The 26,677-nt window shown below is 36.8% G+C and overlaps 1 protein-coding gene across 1 annotated transcript in view; it reads right to left on the reverse strand.

Moving 5' to 3' along the window:
- The window catches only part of LOC137390614 (mucin-21-like), a 39,343-nt gene extending 14,303 nt beyond the window's left edge, over window positions 1-25,040 (reverse strand). The window contains exons 1-5 of the mRNA XM_068076940.1: window positions 24,970-25,040; window positions 22,767-22,826; window positions 21,615-21,738; window positions 20,690-20,843; window positions 13,249-13,299 (exon numbers count right to left, since the gene is read on the reverse strand). Coding sequence (XP_067933041.1) covers window positions 13,249-13,299; window positions 20,690-20,843; window positions 21,615-21,738; window positions 22,767-22,826; window positions 24,970-25,040 — 460 coding nt within the window. The remainder of the gene's footprint in view (window positions 1-13,248; window positions 13,300-20,689; window positions 20,844-21,614; window positions 21,739-22,766; window positions 22,827-24,969) is intronic.
- Between the last annotated feature and the right edge of the window lie 1,637 nt (window positions 25,041-26,677).

Consider the following 26,677-nt stretch of genomic DNA (forward strand, 5'->3'; position numbering starts at 1 on the left):
CTGATGACGGCTGATGACGGCTGATGACGGCTGATGACGGCTGATGACGGCTGATGACGGCTGATGACGGCTGATGACGGCTGATGACGGCTGATGACGGCTGATGACGGCTGATGACGGCTGATGACGGCTGATGACGGCTGATGACGGCTGATGACGGCTGATGACGGCTGATGACGGCTGATGACGGCTGATGACGGCTGATGACGGCTGATGACGGCTGATGACGGCTGATGACGGCTGATGACGGCTGATGACGGCTGATGACGGCTGATGACGGCTGATGACGGCTGATGACGGCTGATGACGGCTGATGACGGCTGATGACGGCTGATGACGGCTGATGACGGCTGATGACGGCTGATGACGGCTGATGACGGCTGATGACGGCTGATGACGGCTGATGACGGCTGATGACGGCTGATGACGGCTGATGACGGCTGATGACGGCTGATGACGGCTGATGACGGCTGATGACGGCTGATGACGGCTGATGACGGCTGATGACGGCTGATGACGGCTGATGACGGCTGATGACGGCTGATGACGGCTGATGACGGCTGATGACGGCTGATGACGGCTGATGACGGCTGATGACGGCTGATGACGGCTGATGACGGCTGATGACGGCTGATGACGGCTGATGACGGCTGATGACGGCTGATGACGGCTGATGACGGCTGATGACGGCTGATGACGGCTGATGACGGCTGATGACGGCTGATGACGGCTGATGACGGCTGATGACGGCTGATGACGGCTGATGACGGCTGATGACGGCTGATGACGGCTGATGACGGCTGATGACGGCTGATGACGGCTGATGACGGCTGATGACGGCTGATGACGGCTGATGACGGCTGATGACGGCTGATGACGGCTGATGACGGCTGATGACGGCTGATGACGGCTGATGACGGCTGATGACGGCTGATGACGGCTGATGACGGCTGATGACGGCTGATGACGGCTGATGACGGCTGATGACGGCTGATGACGGCTGATGACGGCTGATGACGGCTGATGACGGCTGATGACGGCTGATGACGGCTGATGACGGCTGATGACGGCTGATGACGGCTGATGACGGCTGATGACGGCTGATGACGGCTGATGACGGCTGATGACGGCTGATGACGGCTGATGACGGCTGATGACGGCTGATGACGGCTGATGACGGCTGATGACGGCTGATGACGGCTGATGACGGCTGATGACGGCTGATGACGGCTGATGACGGCTGATGACGGCTGATGACGGCTGATGACGGCTGATGACGGCTGATGACGGCTGATGACGGCTGATGACGGCTGATGACGGCTGATGACGGCTGATGACGGCTGATGACGGCTGATGACGGCTGATGACGGCTGATGACGGCTGATGACGGCTGATGACGGCTGATGACGGCTGATGACGGCTGATGACGGCTGATGACGGCTGATGACGGCTGATGACGGCTGATGACGGCTGATGACGGCTGATGACGGCTGATGACGGCTGATGACGGCTGATGACGGCTGATGACGGCTGATGACGGCTGATGACGGCTGATGACGGCTGATGACGGCTGATGACGGCTGATGACGGCTGATGACGGCTGATGACGGCTGATGACGGCTGATGACGGCTGATGACGGCTGATGACGGCTGATGACGGCTGATGACGGCTGATGACGGCTGATGACGGCTGATGACGGCTGATGACGGCTGATGACGGCTGATGACGGCTGATGACGGCTGATGACGGCTGATGACGGCTGATGACGGCTGATGACGGCTGATGACGGCTGATGACGGCTGATGACGGCTGATGACGGCTGATGACGGCTGATGACGGCTGATGACGGCTGATGACGGCTGATGACGGCTGATGACGGCTGATGACGGCTGATGACGGCTGATGACGGCTGATGACGGCTGATGACGGCTGATGACGGCTGATGACGGCTGATGACGGCTGATGACGGCTGATGACGGCTGATGACGGCTGATGACGGCTGATGACGGCTGATGACGGCTGATGACGGCTGATGACGGCTGATGACGGCTGATGACGGCTGATGACGGCTGATGACGGCTGATGACGGCTGATGACGGCTGATGACGGCTGATGACGGCTGATGACGGCTGATGACGGCTGATGACGGCTGATGACGGCTGATGACGGCTGATGACGGCTGATGACGGCTGATGACGGCTGATGACGGCTGATGACGGCTGATGACGGCTGATGACGGCTGATGACGGCTGATGACGGCTGATGACGGCTGATGACGGCTGATGACGGCTGATGACGGCTGATGACGGCTGATGACGGCTGATGACGGCTGATGACGGCTGATGACGGCTGATGACGGCTGATGACGGCTGATGACGGCTGATGACGGCTGATGACGGCTGATGACGGCTGATGACGGCTGATGACGGCTGATGACGGCTGATGACGGCTGATGACGGCTGATGACGGCTGATGACGGCTGATGACGGCTGATGACGGCTGATGACGGCTGATGACGGCTGATGACGGCTGATGACGGCTGATGACGGCTGATGACGGCTGATGACGGCTGATGACGGCTGATGACGGCTGATGACGGCTGATGACGGCTGATGACGGCTGATGACGGCTGATGACGGCTGATGACGGCTGATGACGGCTGATGACGGCTGATGACGGCTGATGACGGCTGATGACGGCTGATGACGGCTGATGACGGCTGATGACGGCTGATGACGGCTGATGACGGCTGATGACGGCTGATGACGGCTGATGACGGCTGATGACGGCTGATGACGGCTGATGACGGCTGATGACGGCTGATGACGGCTGATGACGGCTGATGACGGCTGATGACGGCTGATGACGGCTGATGACGGCTGATGACGGCTGATGACGGCTGATGACGGCTGATGACGGCTGATGACGGCTGATGACGGCTGATGACGGCTGATGACGGCTGATGACGGCTGATGACGGCTGATGACGGCTGATGACGGCTGATGACGGCTGATGACGGCTGATGACGGCTGATGACGGCTGATGACGGCTGATGACGGCTGATGACGGCTGATGACGGCTGATGACGGCTGATGACGGCTGATGACGGCTGATGACGGCTGATGACGGCTGATGACGGCTGATGACGGCTGATGACGGCTGATGACGGCTGATGACGGCTGATGACGGCTGATGACGGCTGATGACGGCTGATGACGGCTGATGACGGCTGATGACGGCTGATGACGGCTGATGACGGCTGATGACGGCTGATGACGGCTGATGACGGCTGATGACGGCTGATGACGGCTGATGACGGCTGATGACGGCTGATGACGGCTGATGACGGCTGATGACGGCTGATGACGGCTGATGACGGCTGATGACGGCTGATGACGGCTGATGACGGCTGATGACGGCTGATGACGGCTGATGACGGCTGATGACGGCTGATGACGGCTGATGACGGCTGATGACGGCTGATGACGGCTGATGACGGCTGATGACGGCTGATGACGGCTGATGACGGCTGATGACGGCTGATGACGGCTGATGACGGCTGATGACGGCTGATGATGGCTGATGATGTCATAGAACACTCTGTAGATGTGTCATTGCTTTGGAGCAGTCACTCTTGGACACTGGTATGTGGTACTAGGTATGTGCCATGCGAACAAGGTAATTTTCCGCGAGCTCCATTATATCCTTATTACAAAGGAGATGCTAGCCAATTTGGAAGGTGGGAATATTTTCTCAAAGTTTAACACGAACCAGGGGTTTCATCACGTAGAGTTAGATTAAGAAATGTGTAATATTGTTCTATGCTCTCCACCTTGTTTGTCCTGTACAGATACGCATTTGAGCTTGACTATGGCTAAAAACGTCAACCCTTAAGCTTTCAGTATGTCTTTCAGCCCGCTTTTGCTGGTTTGGAAAGTGTTTAAAATGTTGCCAATGATACATGCATTATTTTCAAAGCTTACCGCCCTAATCAGCAAGATATGCGGCTTAATGCCTTCTTCGAGAGATGCCATAAACTAGGTATAATGCTGAATCTTAAGAAGTGTAACTTCCAATGCAAATTCATAACGTGTCTGAGATGCATTGTCTCAGACAAAGGTGTGTCAGCTGACAAAGAAAAGGGGAAAGCTGTAGTTAACTTCAAAGCACCAAATATTGCCACAGAGTACAGAATTTTATGGGCCTGGTAACTTTTCTGGGTAGGTTCGCTCCAGACTGGGCAACTATTTCTGCACCTGTCATGAGGCTTATGCACAAAAATATAGTATCCAGATAGAGAAATGAACAGCGGAAAACCTCAAGAAATCAAAAAACTGTTGCAAAACAGTAACGCATTGGCCCACTATGATCCCAAGTGTGAGACTAAACTTGTTGCAGATGCCAATTGACTTGGTTTAAGCACATTACTTAAATAGACTAAAAATGGGTTTGATCGCATTGTTGCTTATGGGCATAGGTCATTATATAATATTGAAAAGTGATATAGTCAGAGATAGAGGCACTTTTGTTGATTCAAGGCTAAGAACACTTCAGGATGTACCTTATAAACACACCAAGTTTCAGTTGACAACAGACCACAAGCCACTCCAATTCATATTCAACCAAAAATTAAACCTTTGCCAAAGATAGAACACCAGCCTGTGCATTTGCAGTCATTCAGGTTTTGCATAGTGTACCAAAGTGACACAAGGAATATTACCGATCTAGTTTTACAAATGGTAAACAAAATAGACAATTCGCCGCTAATACCAACAGTCGTAAGTAACCAGTATGTCAGTAGTGTTGCTTTATAAATCACTTCTCATAGTTTTTAATTGGAAAGATTTGGTGAAAAATTTAAACAACACCATAAGATTCAGAGTGACATTGAAGCACTTTGCACTACTAATTTGGGAGTTGTTCTACCTCTTTCAACTCTACAGTCAGTGAGCTCGGGGAAAAAATAGAGTGCTGTCTTGAGGCAATGGTTGTGGTAGAGTTATATGTGGTAGAGTTAGCACCTGAAGGACATCAAGGGATTGTGGTAGAGTTATATGTGGTAGAGTTAGCACCTGAAGGACATCAAGGGGTTGTCAAAACAAAACAGCAACTCAGAAGTAAAGTACGGTTACCAGGTGTTGATAAACAGGCTGAGAACTAGTACAGCTGTCTTTGTTAGATTTCACGACTGTTTCACAACCTGATCCATTGCAATCAGTATCTATGACAAAGTTTCAAGACATATCAATGTCTTATCTCAGTACATATATCCCAGGACCTCTGTCGTTGATTATTATAGCTATTATGTTGAGTGAGCATTTCTTGGATTCCCAAAAACTGAAAAAGTAATTGAATTCCTAAACACAGTGTTTTGCAGGTTTAGTTTTTTGTGACATGTTAAGAACGGGCAACAGGCCACAAGTTATTTCACACGAGTTGCAAAAGTAGCTCACGGGGTGCAGCATAAGATGGGTCTCTACAACCACTATGGCAGCAAGAACATAGAGGAAGTAGAGAGGGTAGAACAAGCTTAAAAGTACTGAAAATAACACATAAGAATAGTGAGAACATTGGTGTGTAATGTACCTTCACGTTATCTAACAAACATGGTTGGGGCTCTGAGAAAATTATTGATGGCCTACAGATCAACCGCACACAGGGCAACAAATTTGGCACTTTTCAAGTGCCAGTTCAAGTATGGTTAAAGAACCAGATCAAACAGTTTTTGAGAAAGCTGCCAAAAAATGATACACTATATAAACCACATACAAAAAAATATTTAAACAAAAGGGTTTCTGGCAGAGAAGTAAACATGGGAGACAACATTAGTTTAGCAATGAATGACAAATAGCAAAACTGGAATTTTAGTTTTAACAAAGAGACGGTTGTGACAAACTACTCACTGAAATAATAGTGATGATGAGGAGAGAAAGCGCTCCTCTAAAACTTCAGATTTGTGAAAGTAATTCCTTAGTTGGCTAAAGCCTAAATTTATTAGCACAGTTAAAATTTATAAATTTTATAAATTTATGATAAATATTTATAAATTTATTTATATAATATATGTGTAAATAAATAATATATAATATATATTATTATATATGTATTATTTATAAATTTATCAATATTTTCTTACATCTATAGAACAGTTACTCGTTGCTAAAGTTAATCCTACAATGTCAATATTCCGTCTTTCACGTCAAATTGGCGTGGTGGCCAATTTGGGTTCAGAGGTCATGTCATCAATTTCCTTCAGAACTGAAATAATTTTGTTATAAATTTACCTCGCCAACTACAACAAATTGATATCATTGTCCTTTGTCGACGCATTGACCAACCTGCCTTGCCAGCCAATCTCTTTACAGTTCTTCTATAGCAGTACCCCTTTTACCATTATCACTTTGGTCGTGGGCTGTATGACAGGGGAATTTTTAGTGTTGCTCTTTGAAGTTTATTTTGTAATTGTTTGACAGTGAGTCTTATTACTGATTTCCCTACCACTAAAGTTAAGGCTAAAATCTCAAAAAATTACAAGGTAAATCATGTTTACCAATTCTTTTTTTGTCTTACAACTATGTAGATATGTTAACTTCAATAAGATGTTCAGTAGAATGGAATAAAAACCTACTTGAGCTAAAAAGCCAGCAAGTAGATTTTGTAAATGCTTGTAAGTTATGCCTAAAAAGGCATTGTGAAAACAGCACACAAAGTTGTTGATGTCTGTTAAACATTTTTAGGTTCTGACCATCAAATAGCTAAATGCTAATAACCAAAAACTTGTTTGATATAAACAAGTTTTTCTTTTAAATTTTTCGCATTTTCGGCATTCCAGCTATGAGGAGTTACAGCAACCTAACTTGAAGCTCAAACTCATAGCGTTCCATGTAAATGGCACTCTGGAAGTTAGATATGTAAAACTATCAAAGTTGCTTGGTTTGTAAATTTTATTAAGTCAAGATCCTTGCTGTACTGAACTTTTTTGCCAATTCTGCTTTATAATTTACAAATCTTATAATAGAGATAAGATTTAAAAATAGATTTAAATTTAGACAGGGCTAGAATATTAAGCTGAATTGAGCGTAACTACAATAGGAGTATATTGTATAGAAATAGGCATCATTTTATTTTCTCACCTACTGCTTCATTAGATGTTTTTATGAAACTTTCTAACATCCTTCTTTGAAATAAATTGTTTGCTTTTGATTTGATATTTTAGTTTACATGTAGCATCCTATATTTCTTATCCATGAAAAGAGGAAAACAAACCTTGTTCAAGCACATGAATTTCGGAACATAGAAAAGCAAGCAAATGTGCTATATGATGCATTAAAACTCAAAGATTCCCAATGTAACATCAACAATTTGTGATGCAAAAAATATTATTATCAATACGAATGGCAAAGCACACAACACAAATGATTTTACTGAGTAGTAGGACAATGGTGAGTTCAGAAATATGATTCATTGAAGAGTTCCTAGCCTATAATTGTGGCTGGTGTCTTTCCTAGCCTATAATTGTGGCTGGTGTCTTTCCTAGCCTATAATTGTGGCTGGTGTCTTTCCTAGCCTATAATTGTGGCTGGTGTCGCTGTGGTCTTCTTTCCTAATGTTTTCTTTTGCTAAAATGATCAAATTTAAATCTCTGTATTTTTCAATAATAAATTAAGCTGGAACAGCGATTGAAGTATAAATTTACTTTTTTTCCTTAATACATTATATGCCATATTTGATATGAAGTAACTAGCTGGGAGTGGTGGTGCACTCTTGTAATCCAACTACTTGGAAGCTAGGTTTAGTGGTTTCCACTCCAAACCAAAAAGGTAAACTATTGTCAAAGCTACCTGGTAATGCACTGTAATATTTTTCGGTAAAGGTTATTGTTATAGAATTATACTTGGAGACTAACTTTGGGTTTTATGCTACCAAACAATGTAATGTTTAGAGTTTCCAAAAAGAAAAAAATGCTGTTAGACCAACTGAAGAAGCTTTTTCAATAATTCCCAACAACAAGACATAATTGTTTTATTAAAACATTTTAAAGCATTGTGTCATCATAGTAGAAAATCAATAAAATTGTTAGTCTCTTTGAAGTTTTTAGATTTTAGACGTTTTTCTGAATTACCTTTTCATGTTTTGTGACTCTCCAGTACCAAACTAAGTTGAGCAAGGTTAGAAGAATTAGTCCTACCAAAATTCCTCCAATAACTACCTGTCTTGAATCAAGTGTACTCCATGCTTTGTCCGACACACGTGGAACTGCAATGTTTGTAAAATAATCCGAAAAGCAGCAGAGGCAGATACTTGTTTCAACTTGTGACTGGTAGCTCAACAACCCTACTAACCTTTGTTTCCTTGTTTGTATAAAATTTGTTGTTCATTTAAGAGCGTATTTGTTAAGCATTATTATTTTTAATTAAATTAAATTAAATTAAATTTTTAATTTATTATCATTATTTGTTATTTTGTTAAGCTTATTTGTTAAGCTTAACACAACACGCCCTGTTAAAAATACTCTAAAAGCTTTAGTTAATAATGTTCTGTACACACTGTATTTGAATTTTTCCCGTGACTTGCTTTTTAGAAAGTTACCAATCGATCACTGTTGTACGTAAAATGCTAACTGTTGTTTTTGTAGGCACAAAGCAGCGTTATGCAATAAAGTATTAAACTGATTGGATTTCTTAGACAGCCAATGAATCTATTCTATGCCTGTCATTTGTTTACTGCTGCAAATACACTTAGTCGGTGTTTTTTGCAAACATGTACACTTATGCAAAAAACCTTTTTGAAATAATCTAATAATTTGTGCATGCCACACTTTACACGTTAGCTCTTTAATTTTGTCTACTTTTCAATTAATTCGTAATAATATCATTTTACTAATTTTTAAAAGGTCACCAACCTTATCTTATAATACTTTTAATATTTTTTGCATAAATTACCAATTAATCTAGACCAAAATTTTTTTCACCATAAAATTGACCAAAGTTGGTCAATCAAGGTTAACTTGCAGTGTGAGAACCATTTAGAAAACTAACACTCCCTCCAAGTACTTTGGTTATATTTATTAAAATTAGCTAATAAGCAATACCATTATAAAAACTGTCAAATAAGCTCATAACTAAACACTGAAGTAAATACGAGAAAGAAAAAATGTAGAAAAACTCGTAGAAAAAAGGATTAGCTAAAAACTAACTAAACCAATTAAAGCTCGAGTCACAGAAACTGCTCAGTCTCTGGTCAGCTGCAAAATAATTTGCAGCAGATACAACATCATTAAAGCAAATAGTGTAAAACGAGGCAGTTTAAAATGTTTGCTAAATGGACCAATTTTTCTTTGCAAGGCAAATTGAGTTATATTTCCTTAATATTTTGTGCTATTTGGCTGGCAAAAACTAACACCTTGCAATATTCCAGCTAGTTGAGAATTAAACTAAAGTGGATGATGAATATAGATTCTTTACTTTTTGCCCCGTAGTTTTTATTAAAAAAGTGGTAATTTCTGTCGCGCTGCTTTCCATCCGGTTTCATCGACAAAATGTATAAATCAACTTTTGTGCAGCTCAAAATTCTATCAATGCCTAATTTTCAGTCTCTCAGTATGACATGAATGGAAACGACTTACTTCTATCTATATTGCTAATGAACAACTTTGAAGGTAACATGCAATATTTAACATCTAATAAAAGAATTAACTCATATTACTTTTTGAATATTAATGAAAGATAAGAATTGCAATGTAAATCGGAACAAGTTTGATTTCATTCAATTATATCAGCTATGAACTCTTCTTATAACTATAATGTACTGACAATTTGTCAATTATGCATGAATATGTGAGAAAAGCTGACAACCATTTTACTTCCACCAAGTTTTCAGAGGATCCTAAAATTTTAATTTTAGAGAAATTCAAACCTCTATATTTTTACTGTTAGATTTTTAACCAAACATATTTCTAAGCAAAAATACTGAAAGAATTCCGAGTGCAAACACTAAATACCTGATGCAGTAGTTGACAATGTTTTACTTGGCCATCGGTGTGTGTGTAAGCCTACAAATACAGAGAGTTTATTTATATGACAGCACAAACTTGATTTAACATTTTAGTTTATAATCTTTGAGGTAACAAAGTCTGCATACTACAAATTACTTCAGAACCATCATTGCAAGCTCCCTAAAATTTATTGGTATCCAGTTTATAGTCATTGTTTGGCTAGATATTTTCAATGAGCCATTTTTCAACATACTACAATACAATAGCACAATATTTTCAAATACGTTTCCAGATAGTGCGCACGAAGTTGTGAACTTTGGTTGTACTTTTTAGGTCAACAGCTAGTTTGTAAAATCCATATTATGTTTTTGCATTTCAGAAGTGATTTACTAAACACAGAAATTAATTGATGCCCTAAGCTTGGATTGAGTCCAACTACAAAGGATATTACGATATTGTGTTTTAGTTGGTTTAACAGCCTCTCATACATCAGCCCATAAATGATAAATCATACCCTGGTTTCCTACTCCTCTAACTTGGGTTATAAAGACTAACAGTAATGATCTGAAGAACATAAATGATAAACCATACCTTGGTTTCTGACTCCTCTAACTTGGGTTATAAAGACTAACAGTAATGATCTGAAGCACATAAATGATAAATCATACCCTGGTTTCTGACTCCTCCATGTTGGGTTATAAAGACTAACAGTAATGATCTGAAGAACATAAATGATAAATCATACCCTGGTTTCTGACTCCTCCAAGTTTGGTTATAAAGACTAACAGTAATGATCTGAAGAACATAAATGATAAACCATACCCTGGTTTCTGACTCCTCTAAGTTGGGTTATAAAGACTAACAGTAATGATCTGAAGGACATAAATAATAAATCAAACCATGGTTTCTGAATCCTCTAACTTGGGTTATAAAGACTAACAGTAATGATCTGAAGAACATAAATGATAAATCATACCCTGGTTTCTGATTCCTCCAAGTTGGGTTATAAAGACTAACAGTAATGATCTGAAGAACATAAAGCTGTAGTCTATTTCTATTATCATACTGAGTAGTTTTAATGTTACTGGCAAATAATGCTTTTAAGTTAACATATTAAAACAGATAAGAGGTATGCATGCATATATTTTTTTCAACTTATGAAAATATAATTAAGATATTAACAACATTGTTTTAGTTTTTTTTTAATTTCCGAGTTATGATATACTTAACATTTTTAGCAGATCACAGCTTTAGCTTCATATTGCATACAAAATAAATGATGAAGCAAACTGCAGTGGCACCTACTGGCCCAGGGTCGTTTCATTTAAGGCGAACCATCCAGATATCTGAGAAGACTGAGCTGCTCAAAATAGGGACAAACCAAAACACAACAAACCATTATATAAGGGGATCCAAAACGCAACAAATCATTACGTAAGGAAACCCAAAACACAACAAGCCATTATATGAGAGGACCCAAAACACAACAAGCCATCATATAAGGGAAACCAAAACCCAACAAACCATTATATAAAGAGACCCAAAACACAACAAACCATTATATAAGGGAAACCAAAATACAACAAACCATTATATAAGGGGACCCAAAAAACAACAAGCCATTATATAAGGGGACCCAAAAACACAACAAGCCATTATATAAGGGAAACCAAACACAGCAAGCCATTATATAAGGAAACCCAAAACCAATCAAGCCATTATATAAAGGGACCCAAAATACAACAAACCATTATATAAGGAGATCCAAAATGCAACAAACCAATATATAAGGGCCCTAATTGAGAGAAAAAAAGACAAAGCACTTCTGTGCCTGTCTTTACGTTTACACTGCCATCTTTCATTACATATGCAAATATACATACATGTATCAGTCTTGTACGCAAGCTTTTTATTGATGGAAATTTGGTTTGGTGCATTGGAAGGGTTATTTCACCTTTTTTTACAATATCTTAATGAAATTTTCTTTGTAATTCCCATGTGAAAATGCTAAGAATTAGACTAAGTACTCATCTGAAAATGCTAAGAATTAGACTAAGTACCCATCTGAAAATGCTAAGAATTAGGCTAAGTACCCATGTAAAAATGCTAAAAATTAGACTAAGTACCCATCTGAAAATGCTAAGAATTAGACTAAGTACCCAGCTGAAAATGCTAAGAATTAGACTAAGTACTCATGTGAAAATGCTAAAAGTTAGACTAAGTACCCATTTGAAAATGCTAAGAATTAGACTAAGTACCCATCTGAAAATGCTAAGAATTAGACTAAGTACCCATCTAAAAATGCTAAGAATTAGACTAAGTACCCAGCTGAAAATGCTAAGAATTAGACTAAGTACTCATGTGAAAATGCTAAGAGTTAGACTAAGTACCCATCTGAAAATGCTAAGAATTAGACTAAGTACCCATCTGAAAATGCTAAGAATTAGACTAAGTACTCATGTGAAAATGCTAAGAATTAGACTAAGTACCCATCTAAAAATGCTAAGAATTAGACTAAGTACTCACACACTTTTGTACTAGACTTGCATTTAAAATGTTTGCTAAATGAACTAATGTTTCTTTGTCAAGAAAATTGAGTTATATTTCCTTAATATTTTGTGCTATTTGGCTGGCAAAAACTAACGCCTTGCAATATTCCAGCCAGTTGAGAATTAAACTAAAGTGGATGATGAATATAGATTCTTTACTTTTTGCCCCGTAGTTTTTATTAAAAAAGTGGTAATTTCTGTAGCGCTGCTTTCTATCCAGTTTCATCGACAAAATGTATAAATCAACTTTTGTGCAGCTCAAAATTCTATCAATGCCTAATTTTCAGTCTCTTAGTATGACATGAATGGAAAAGACTTACTTCTATCTATATTGCTAATGAACTACTTCGAAGGTAACATGCAATATTTAATAGCTAATAAGAGCATAAACTCATATTACTATTTGAACATAAATGAAATATAAAAATGGCAATGTAAGGCGGAGCAAGTTAGATTTCGTTCAAATACATCAGTTATGAAAATTTCCCATAACTGTAATGTCCTGACAATTTGTCAAATGTACATGGGTATGCGAGAAAAGTTGGTAACTATTTTACTTCTACCAAGATTTCAGATGATCACCAAAATTTTAATTTACCTAATTTGTAGAAACTCATATCTTTCAATTTTTACAGTTAGATTTGCAATCAAACAGTTTCTTAAGTAAAAATACTAAAATAATTCCTAGTGAAAACACCAAATACCTGATTCAGTAACTTCCAACTCATCAGTTGCCTCTTGATTTGACTGGGGATCTACAAATACACAGAGTTCATTCATATGACTCCACAAAACTGATCTAAGATTTTAGTTTATACTCTTTGGGGTAACATAGTCTGCATACTACAAATGCTTCAGAACCATCATTGCAAACTCCCTAAGATTTATTGGTTTACGGTCTTTTTGCTAGAAAATATCGAACAAGCTATGTTCTCACATACTACAATATTTTCAAGTATGTTGGCAGATACTGTTCCTCAAGTTATCAAACTGTTTTCTACTTCATAAGTCAAAAATTAGTTGGTGACTGAATACGGTTTCTAAGAATCTTATCTTAGCACAAATAGCTGTAGCAAAAATTTGAAGCTCGATAAGCCAAATATTTTATTTAAATTTTTTGTCATGTCACTTTCTTTTATTCACATAGCCTGTCGTTAACATGACTCTGTAGCAATCTATGAAAAGTTTATATTATGTTTTTGCATTCCCAACACGATTGGTATCCAGTTTATAGTCATTGTTTGGCTAGATATTTTCAATGAACCATTTTTCAACATACTACAATACAATAGCACAATATTTTCAAATACGTTTCCAGATACAGCGCACGAAGTTGTGAACTTTGGTTATACTTTTTAGGTCAACAGCTAGTTTGTAAAATCCATATTATGTTTTTGCATTTCAGAAGTGATTTACTAAACACAGAAATTAATTGATGCCCTACCTAAACTTGGATTGAGTCCAACTACAAAGGATATTACGATATTGTGTTTTAGTTGGTTTAACAGCCTCTCATACATCAGCCCATAAAGGATAAATCATACCCTGGTTTCTGACTCCTCTAAGTTGGGTTATAAAGACTAACAGTAATGATCTGAAGCACATAAATGATAAATCATACCCTGGTTTCTGATTCCTCCAAGTTGGGTTATAAAGACTAACAGTAATGATCTGAAGCACATAAATGATAAATCATACCCTGGTTTCTGATTCCTCCAAGTTGGGTTATAAAGACTAACAGTAATGATCTGAAGAACATAAATGATAAATCATACCCTGGTTTCTGACTCCTCCAAGTTGGGTCATAAAGACTAACAGTAATGATCTGAAGAACATAAATGATAAATCATACCCTGATTTCTGACTCCTCCAAGTTGGGTTATAAAGACTAACAGTAATGATCTGAAGAACATAAATGATAAATCATACCCTGGTTTCTGACTCCTCCAAGTTGGGTCATAAAGACTAACAGTAATGATCTGAAGAACATAAATGATAAATCATACCCTGATTTCTGACTCCTCCAAGTTGGGTCATAAAGACTAACAGTAATGATCTGAAGAACATAAATGATAAATCATACCCTGATTTCTGACTCCTCCAAGTTGGGTTATAAAGACTAACAGTAATGATCTGAAGAACATAAAGCTGTAGTCTATTTCTAGTATCATACTGAGTAGTTTTAAGATGTGCAGCTAATGAGCTTTCGCATCATACATTCTAGTGTTTGTGAAATATTTCAAGCATTTGATAGCATGACAGTTGTGTACTACTTTGATAACCTTTGAATATTTCCTACAATCTCAATGTATGCCTCTGTAGTACTTAGCCTAATCTATATTGCTTTATCAAGTTTATTGAAGAAATAGGCAAAAAGCTGTGGTGGTTGGAAGTTTTACATTGCTTAGAAGCTCTCAATGCTCTTGTCAGGTTGATTGTAAAAGTCACCAAGTTTTAGACAGTCAACTATTCAAGTCCAACAGGTGAAAGAGTGAGTTTTGCAAAAGCACAAATAACCATAAAGGTCTTTTAGTTTTTACCTGTTGTAAGGTAAATATTAACTTCAGATTAGTAAAGGTGAACCTGGCAACAGCACTAACAACTGTTACTTGAAACATCCTATGAGGATGTCATACAGACAAACTAGCAAAGATTATAACTTTGTTGATATCGCATGTTTTTCTTTTAAAATGTATCATTGTAATATTAATGGAGAGTGACTATTTTTGTTTGCCCAATTTATAAATGGATCAATTTTTAAGTTTCTTTGCTGAAAATAACAATCTTTCTGCCAAATCAAGCTTTACAAAAATCTAAAATATTAAAACAGATAAAAGGTATGCATTCGTATCTCATTTACACTTATAAAAATACAATTACGACATTAATAATATTGTTTTAGTTTTAACAAAATTTCTGAGTTATAATACATTTCAAAATATTTTTAGAAATATTTTGAAATATTTTGAGAAAAATATTTCCAAAATATTTTCAAAATATTTTTAGAAATATTTGGAAATCACAGCATTAGCTTCATATTGCATAACAAGTAAAATATGAAACAAACTGCAGTGACGCTTACTGGCCCAGTGTCCAACTCTCAGTTCTGGTTGGAACATCTAGACTTCCGGGAACAAAACCTGCGCTGCTCAAAATAGAGAGAAGCCAAAACAGAGCAAGCCCTTATATAAAGGGACCCAAAAAACAACAAGCCATTATATAAGGGGACCCAAAACACAACAAACCATTATATAAGGGGACCCAAAACACAACAAACCATTATATAAGGGGACCCAAAAAAACAACAAGCCATTATATAAGGGGACCCAAAACACAACAACCCATTATATGAGGGGACCCAAAACACAACAACCCATTTTATAAGGGGACCCAAAACACAACAAACCATTATATAAGGGGACCCAAAACACAACAACCTATTATATAAGGGGACCCAAAACACAACAAACCATTATATAAGGGAAACCAAAACACAACAAACCATTATATAAGGGGAGCCAAATGAGAAAAAAGACAAGGCACTTTTGTGCCTCGTTCACGCTTACACCGCTATCTTTCATTATGTATGCAAACTAGCAGGATGCTTGTTGTTGCACAGGTATTAAAAGTCAGCTGGTAAACAGTAGCAAGTAATTTAGTTACCTGCCACTTGCCATTAGCCTGGCAAGTTGACAAAGAGTAATTTGAGTAAGCTAGTGTTGCGAAACTTACTAATAAAAGCTGTGAGAGCAGGCTTTAGTGCCATTGTGCCCTAACGTAATGATATGCATGTTTAACCCACATAGCGACATATATCGCCCACAAAATCCATCAATCTCACATAGCTCAATTGGTAAAACATTTGTCTGGCAAACAGGAAGTTTTGAGATCAAATCCAGCATGCAAAGGATATTTCATTCCTAAATTTTCCCACCACCAAATATGAGCAAAGCGATTGTTTGGGAGATTTATGATAAATGCATATGTGCACACAACTCACAAAAATTATTCATCAGTGGCCGTCGCAAACCCTTGTACCGAAATCTCATCAACAAATTTTACCATTTTTCAGTGGAGTCGCTTAAGTATAATAACGATACAAAACACATATAAACTTTTTTAAATATTTTACCAAGTTTTTATTACATGTATTTGTAGTAAAAGTCTTAAACCTTACCCATCTGATCAGATTATACATAAATAGACAGATTAATTCTGCCTAAAATCGCTATTAAAACTTGTCAAGCCTTATTTTTACCAAAATTAAGACCAGCAAACAAAACGCCAAGTGACAGAAAATAGAACCATTAAGTCATGCGCATTTCAAAAAAAAAACGTGCACATTTCACCAGTCTATAGCATTGTCCAAGTGCCGAAGGTTTCTGTAATTAACGTAGAAGTACTGAAAAGTAATAGTTTCTTCTTTGCCGATTTCAAAGTAACTGACATTTTGGACACTTTCGAGTGCTTTGGTATTCCAACTGATGTCCAAAGCAGTGGAAGTAAAAGAAATGACAATGATATTTTTTCTAGCGATTCTTATGAGATTATTACAATTTTAAATTATAAGAATAATTATTCAATTTTATAAGATTTAATTATAAGAATAATTAATCGATTTTATAAGATTTAATTATAAGAATAATTAATCGATTTTATAAGATTTAGTTATAATGATAAGCATTTGAATTTACAAAAACAAAGTATATAGTGACCGATGTTGGGCAATATGTTACTGTTATTATTTTTTCTAAATAGTTTTGTTAAATAGATTTTCTAAAAATCTATATAAATATCAAAACTTCTTGATATTGTTAGCTATGACGTTTTGAAATGGAAAAACATTGTGCATTGGTTTTCTATTATTACTGTATTACGATATTAATAATATTGGTTATTCTAACAATATCAGTGCATTTTACTTCTAATATTGCATTTTTCCTATTGCGGGGGAGAGATAAAAACATATTTTCTTTTCCTTTCAGTATTTCTGTTTGTTGTACATAATAACACCCACACCCAGTACATTACAGCAATCATTGCAGTTATCCTATTGCACTGCAGCGCCATTTCACTGCTAACATTGCATTTCTCAACCAGCAGTACCCTCTCTTTTTTTCTAATATCACTTTGGTCGTGGGCTGTATGACAGTAGAATTTCTAGTGATAGCTACAGCTAGACAATCTGAAATACACACTCACAGACAAACTTAGAGATTTATACCGGTATATAGTAAAAGCAAATGTGGTAATGGTAAGAGCCATGATGATAATACTGCTATTTTCTAGTGAAAGGAATCAGAATTAAGAAGCTAGAATTATTGTCAGAGACATCAGCACTGGTAGCAGAAGTGGTGGCAGTCAGGAATGCAGCTGCAACGGCAGCATTTACTGATAACTATGTTTTCATGACATGGATGATGATTTTTTATGTATCTTTACTTGTTTGCTAAAAAACTTTGAAAAAACTTAATGAGAAACCGGTTTTGAAACATTTACTGAGAAGTCGGTAATTGACAGGAAGAAAACTTTGAGAAAATAATTTGGGTGAAGCACTTCATTCAGGCTAAGGAAGATTCCTGAACCATCTGTCATCTTCCACATTACCTCAAATGCAAAAATAGAGATCCGAAACCAAGATGCAGATACAAGATGTTTAGGCAAAGACCTCATAGAACTGAACAGAGAAGCATGAGGTTGCCAATAGTATTGGTCTAGAAGAAAGAGATAGCTGTGTTTCTTTGGCAGCTACCGCTGACTTAACTAGGTCACAGAATAGGATGCTTATTCTGTTCTCTAGAACTATGAACGCCTAGATGCGTTGTCTGTATAGTTTTTTATTTGTTGTACTCAGGGCAGGGCTAATCTTATGTAAGCATGATGAGCAAGGGGCCCCTCCATCTACCTTGGTTGTACTCAGGGCAGGGCTAATCTTATGTAAGCATGATGAGCAAGGGGCCCCTCCATCTACCTTGGTTGTACTCAGGGCAGGGCTAATCTTATGTAAGCATGATGAGCAAGGGGCACCTCCATCTACCTTGGTTGCAATAATAATTGTTTTAAAAAGTTATCTAATCAGCTTTGGCAATTTTACAAACTTAAATTGTTGTGGCTTTAATACTAACTAAATAAAGCTAATACTGTGCAAAAGTGAAAAATGATAGCAATGTAAGCAATGGTGAGTCAATCTATTACTCATGACACAAAGTGAACTCTCAATCAGCTAATTTTTCAGTTTTTAAACTACTGAGCTACCTGATATTTATGTGCAGCTAAAGTATAGATTAAAATCCCTTCACACTAACTACTGTTACTTTGCCTTCACATAACCTTCACCCTAACTAATGTTACTTTGCCTTCATATTCCCTTCATCCTAACTACTGTTACTATGCCTTCCATCCTAACTGCTGTTACTTTGCCTTCATATACCCTTCACCCTAACTACTGTTACTTTACCTTCATATACCCTTCACCCTAACTACAGTTACTTTGCCTTCATATACCCTTCACCCTAACTACTGTTACTATACCCTTCACCCTAACTACTGTTACTATGCCCTTCACCCTAACTACTGTTACTATACCCTTCACCCTAACTACTGTTACTATGCCTTTATATACCCTTCAAAGTATATATGAACTAAACCACATTACTGCTTTAAGCAGAGTGTTTTTTTAAACAATTTTGTGTCGAGTTGAATTTACAAGGTTGGTTTCCCTGCACCATTATTTAAAATATTGAAAAATCAGTAAAATAAATCTCCATACTTGATTACCTTCAAATTAAATTCACTCATTGCATTAATGGAAGAAAATCACTAAATCATAATCATATGTCTAACCTTTCTTGAATATAACAAAGAACTTGTTTGGTTTTAGTGTTCAAGACTAATTTTGGTGTCTACATAGGCCTAACCAAAGCAGAAACTTGACCGTTCTCTATTCGTACTATCACTCTTATGTATATATAAAACCTTTTAGAGTTTGAACATACAATAAACTAGCTATTGTACTCACACTAGGTTTAAGGTTACATATACTGCAGGTTGAACCACAGAGAACGAAAGGAAATGCAGATTTTGAACATTACATAGCATGGTATGGTTGCTATGAACTCGGTGAAGAACTCAATGGATACAGTAACAAACTGCATGGCTATGCTATACTGATAAATTGTCATAGCTGCTCAATTGTCCATGTTTCCAAGATGCTAAGATTTACAACACAAGTAAGTCGATGTAACAATTATTATATTATTTTGCATGTACCAAAATTGAATATATATTCACTGAAAATACTTGTAACTCAGAAACTTAGCTGCTACTGGCTGAAGTAGTAACATTTTACCCAAACATTAAATCCACTATGAACATCTGCCAGTTTTTCAGTAGTCCCTAAGTTCTTTCTAATGGTCGAAATTAAGGAGGCCGAGGTGTTAGGTAGAACAATAAGTTGAGAAATTTAACCCATGATGGGAACCAACGTCAAAATTGCTCGAAGTTACAGATCTGGCTGGGAAGGATTCTGATGTCATTCCGTTTAATGTTCCATTGCTTGGAGTACCTATAGAAAATTCAGTTCAATAAGTTGTCAATGGTACAAATGTTTCATCAATTAAATCATATGGTCTATCAACACAATTAAGGTTACATGAGATTTTGGCTTTGTTAAAGATACATATAGATCAGCAATGTATGTTGTATATTATTTACAGTTATTGTTTTTATGCTATGTAAAACATGAATGTTAAGCAGTAATTGTACTACTCACTGATAAAATGTTGTTATTAGTATGTGGAAACGTAAGAAAGTATCAAAATCAGTTTTGGTAAATCTTCACAAATGAAGCAGTTTTAGATCACAGCTATAAGCATAGTTACTTTGTCATTTATGGCCAAGAGAAAAAATATTTTAAACGACAAATTATCAAATGCGCTACACCATATTTATAAATGTCCAAAACTGTTTAGTTCCAAATTTCTTATAAGTTTTCAGTCGTACTGAAAGATTTTTTCAACTAATAGAATACTTACTGCTTTTTCTTGAAAATAATTTGACGATATCCTTTGCTAGTCAAAGTACTAGATGCCACCAGGTTCTGCTCTTTTTGTTGAAATAAAAACTATAGTTTTTACTTTTGCTTACCATGAATATCTTTCGTGGTTAACAGTGTCTCAATGTCTAACTGGTCCCTTCGGATAATCTGGACAAGAGAATGCAACTCATCAATCTGCTCTTCTAGATCCAAATGCATATTAGTAATGAGTGTGGTCACAATTGAATCTGCGCTTTCCTCACCCTGCTGAACATGCGTGTAGAGATGAGATGATATTAAAAGTGTACTAATAATAACTGCGCCACAAATGCTTCAAATTGTTTGATAGCTTGTCTGCTTTTCAAGTTTTATAGTGTCTACTAGTCAAAGTAATTTTATAATCTTACTAGTTCTTCAGAAGCAATCAACTAATTACTCCAACCAAACATGAAGCCTTAGCTTACAAAGATGCTAGATTGAAGAATATGCTATGAAAACAACTAGTCCGACTAGAGTGTTTTTCAAAACTACGCATGCTTCACAAAAAATTGCCTAGAGGAAATTGTTCATACAAAGACAAGATTTGTACATAAAAATAAATAAAACCCGTAAACTGCAGTGTGTGTCAGCCCGATTTTTAGTTTTCAAATTCCTACACATAGATGGAGTTGTGATCATCCCTCAAAAAACGCAATTAGCCCAATTATGTTTTTAAATTATTTAGGAACAAACTACTTTATAGACTTTGGATTATCTGCATATCGACAGGCTATTGAAAATATGTTCTGGACTTACATGTTGATGGACTACAAGTAAAACAATCTCAACTTTAGCAAAGCTTGATTACTACCAACTGCACTCTAACAACATACTTCCCAATATTTCCCAAATTTTGTATTTGTTCCTAAATACTATTGAGTAAAATAAATAAGCTCATGTATCAAAAGAAAAACTGATTGGTCAATAAAACACATTGTAAAAATACTGTAAAAATGCCGGAATAACTAACTTTCAAAATCATTTACATGTAAATACCTTGTACATATCATTGTGAATATCTTTTTCCCCAGAAAGCGCAGAGGCAGTTTCTTTGTGCTGATCAGAAATTTTTTCATCTTCTTGAATCAGTGCCTCACACTCGGATGGTTTTGTTGACAAACTAACAAAACCAACATGTATATACTTAAGTTATATGAGAGTTTAAGTCAGAGTTTTATGTGAAGGTAACTTTAAAAATAACCTGACAACTGTAAAGGTGCACCAACAATTTATGTTATGGGTATCGTGTCTCCGCTGCTAATTCACTGATTTGAATTAGTCTAAACAAAAAATATTTGTATATAAGATCACTCACAAGAAATTGCATTATTATGACCCTCTGAATATATAGACTGTGGCCCTACAACCACTAATTATTGCGTAAATTTTGCTAAGATTTCAACCATACTGTTGTTCTAATGTGTTCAAAATTTTATCACAACCAACAATCACAGCAAATCTGACGCATAATCTAATTTCACATGAAAATCTATGTCACTCCCTAAACATAAATGCTTTGATTTTCTCTGACTACCGAATAAAAATACGCGATATGCTAGTTAGAAAAATAGTTAGTCATAGTAGTTCCTTAAGACACAGATTGGTTGTAAAAATGGGTACAAACTTTGATTAAACACTGCAAAATAAATTGACAGTAAATTACTGGATAAAAAGTTGATCATGTAAAGTTTATTAAAATACTTATCCCGTTTTATTTCTACACTGTTCACCTTACTATGCTGATCGGCTTTCATGGAAAAATCATTTCACTTCCTAAATATAAATGAAGTTAATTTTTCAAATACTGTATTACCTGATGAAGGTAACCAACGTAGTGCAGGCAAAGTGATTTACTAACCGCGCAGACCGACCATAGTGCTTGCTTACGACTCAGATCGATTGTCAAAAATAGATACAAAATATCAGCACAACTTTGCTTCTAGGTTTTGGTTTTTATAGCTAACAATATGTTGTCATAATCTTGCTCAATTTACACATTATTTGGTTAATGTTCATGACTGACAATATATAAACCTTAGTAAAACATGAAAGAGCGTCATTCAGATATTATCAGCAATAAATCATGGCATTAGAATGCTAATATCAGTGGAATGACCTTCCAACTGTAGGAAATATAGCTAAGCCTACCTGGTGGCACCCACTGGTTTAGAACTTGCTTTGCCCATTGTTGTATTTTCTGCACTCTTCCTACAACAAACTAAAGCCCTTGTTCATATAAACCAACCTAAACAATTTAGTACTATCTTATTCGTAAAAATATTTTTTTAAAAGTCCTTTCATTTATAGACCAAAATATAAAGCATTATAAAATATTCAAGCAGTAAATAGCTATCAAACTCACTCTAAACCATCCACACATTTTTAAAAACTGCCTTATAAATAATTAGCAATTGATTTTCAATGAAGCCACAAGTAACAAAATTTACTCACCAGTCGTGTGTTAAAAGTTTGATCCAGGGATTCAAGCAATGCTTCCGTTATAGTAGCACACTTCATGTAAAGGCTTCTTTTTGTAGTAGAATTTAAGCTTTTTGCAAATCTTTCACAGCTGAAGGATAATTTAATGTTAAAAAGAAAAGCTAGCATATTATCAGAACAGAAATTTTACAGCCCAACACAGTACCTAGAGTAGGGTAGAAAGTATTGTTTGATTTATGTTATATGCAGCTATTTGTATGAGTAGATTGCTTTTAAATACATTTATCTTAAAATAATTTTTTAATATTGCTGTAAGTCATGAAAATAAGTATATTGCAAAGCATGTCATACCACATTTCATAGTGTTGAATTTTATAAATTTAACTTTGGGCACTCAATGTAAACTTTTTATGGTTTGAGTAAAATTACATTATTAGAGCAGCAAAGAAAAAAACTTTGAAATGTCAAAACTTCTGAAATACTTCAAATAAAAATTGTAAATTGTCAAATTCTTCAATATCTGGCATAGTTTTGTTTTATTGGCCTCTATAGTCAGTTCCTAAAGATAGAAACCAGTTATAACTATGCCAAACTAATTGTGAAATGTCACAGATGCCTCGGCGAATGCATACATAACAATTGTTCGCTGATCGTTGAAGACCTATGCAAGTTATGCAAACACACAAAATTTTACGGAGGCATTTTTCATACCAATTAAATTTGCCTGAATTGTGATAATTTTATTTTTTATGTGCGGTCGAGGCAAAAACTTGTTCAACCTATTAGGTATTTCAAAGGTTGAAAGTTTAATCCAAGTTTAAATGTAGACTTTCTGTTTTACTCTTATTTGTGTCGCTGTTAGTAATTTGCCTCAAGGAAAACCTATAAAAACTATGGCAGTTGCCACAATTTAATTTGAGCGACAACCGGTTTTTATAGCAAGTAGATTTTTATAGCAGTTAAAAAAAATTTGTGGAGTAGCCATCTTTTTTACATCAGAAAACCTAATAATTTTTACAACAAATAAAATTATAAAGAATTTTGCATAACCATCTCAAGGTAGTTTATTTTCACAAAGTTTTGTTATAGATAGCAAGCTTGACCATGACTACCTGGCATGTAATAGGTAGAAAAAGTGGAAACGGGCAGCAAGAAGTACAGAAATGAAGCAACAAAGGCATATTGCTGCTCTCTTACGTGTCTATAAATAGAAACAAATAAAAGGTGCATCTATATGTCTGACCATTGGTAAAAATTTTATGTAACCCAATGCTTTCTAAAAATTTGAAAACTTATTTAAAAAGTTTACGAATTCACAATGTTCGAATGTTTAAATTTTAGCTTTACAAAAATCTACCAAATTCTTAAGTTTTATGATGACGGACGTGCCACAGTTCTTATCTTTAGTCATATTCAAGTCCTGTTAAGGAAACTCACAATTTATAAAAATGCTATAATTAAATCTTTTTTTCCGTGTAATCAATTTTATTATTTATTTTTATTCTTAGTTTTTTATGTTTTGTTTATAATGTTTGTTATAAATGCTAAAAGCAGTAATTGTTTTTAATATGAATATTTTCATATAATGTGTCATTTTATATCATTAAAAAAGACATTCCTGAAATAGCACTTTGCTTCATCTTTTTTCCTTCTTTCGAAATTTATCTTTCCTTAGCATTTTTTCCGCCACTTTTATACAGCAATATTTTTCTTTTTGCTTTTTATCTGCTTTTCTTCTTTTTTTCAAATTTAGCACGCATTGTGGTCACCATCCATTGTGGTCACCATCCATTGTGGTCATCATCCATTGTGGTCACCATCCATTGTGGTTACCCTCCATTGTGGTCCCATCCATTGTGGTCACCATCCATTGTGGTCACCACCCATTGTGGTCACCATCCATTGTGGTCACCATCCATTGTGGTCACCATCCATGTTGGTCACCATCCATTGTGGTCTCCATACATTGTGGTCTCCATCCATCGTGGTCACCATTCATTGTGGATAAACCTATATAGACGCATTAGCCAGTATAACTTGCCTCCGTTTATATTTTGGATTACGTGTGTGTTAGAATTTCCATTTCCATAATTAATTTCCATGTTATTTCCATTTCCATAATTCATTTCCATTTCCAAAACTTTTTCCATAATTCATTTCCATATTATTTCCATAACATCACCATATTTCTAAAATAAAATTTCCATATCCATTTCCATAAAATTATGGAAATATTTGTTTATGGAAATGAATATGGAAAAGTAAACATTTCCATAATATGTTTAGCGATCCCTGTTGTTCTTTGTTGTTCTTTAAACTAAGTTCTTAGTTTAAAGCTATGGCAGTTCGATTTGTGGAGAATTCTGAGAAGTTGGCCAGGACAGTTTATGTGGGAAATATCTCTAGAGAAATATTTTTATGCTAATTCCTGTACATTTGTTGTGCAAACAATTGCTTTACGTGTTTCTGTTAATAAGAGGATTCCAACATTGTCCTAGTAAAGAATTTACTTGCAGTCTTCACTATAGTAAAATAAGACAGTAAAGTATAATATAGTACAAAGTATAAAGTAGGATAGTGATCAGTGTTTAGTGATCAACTAGCAACAGAAGAAAGTTTCGAAAATCTGCGTATAGTTCAAAGTTTCACACATTACTTGTATCTTATGGGCACATTTTTTCAGCCTTCTGTTTGTGTTCAAAATATTTTTAGATAGGTTAAGCTCAATTTTGCATTACTTTTTTGCAGCTTGATAATAAAACAGGACTTATTTCTCACTGGTTTTGGCTTCAGCTATCTTACTCTTCACACTGTTCTTCATTTGTACATGCATATATCTAGCAACGCACTGGCAGTCTGATTGTCAAGACATAAAGGAGTGTGTTTACTTCATTGAAATAAGCCCTATTTAGCGTCAAGCTAAGTGATGTCAGCGACACAAATAACATAGCTATCAAGCGTATTGAGACCCCTTTTGTAATATTGAATAGAATTGGATTAATTGCTCTCATTGGCCGACAGAAGATGTCAATGAGAGATTTCTATCATTTTGCAACTGATTGAATTATGAACATGTATCATTTACTGCTTTTTATTGCTGCCCCATTTCACCTTTGACCTTTGCTGTTCAGTTTTTGCTAATATCTTACTGACTCAGTCTCGCATCTACCATCTAAAATATTTTTATACTGTCTATATACAATCCTGTACACATACATGTAGACTTGCGTACTTAGACATGTAGACCTGCGTACTTAGACATGTAGACCTGCGTACTTAGACATGTAGACCTGCGTACTTAGACATGTAGACCTGCGTACTTAGACATGTAGACCTGCGTACTTAGACATGTAGACCTGCGTACTTAGACAGTAGTTTGAAAAGCAGCTCAAGTATTATAAAGTAGTGAAGCTATGAAACAGACACAAAAATATAGTTTATCTTTTGTGAAAATTTATATTTTTGGTTGACTCTACGCCGGAACTCTTTTGCAGTATTTGCTAAAATTCGTGTTTGATTTTGCCTAAATGAATTTACATGAATGAGGCTATTAGCCAGAAAAACATCTTTGTATTTATTATTAAACAGGATAAAAAGTCACTGCCATGCATGTCTGACCT

Source organism: Watersipora subatra, chromosome 3 (genome assembly GCF_963576615.1).
Source record: "Watersipora subatra chromosome 3, tzWatSuba1.1, whole genome shotgun sequence".
NCBI lineage: Eukaryota > Metazoa > Bryozoa > Gymnolaemata > Cheilostomatida > Watersiporidae > Watersipora > Watersipora subatra.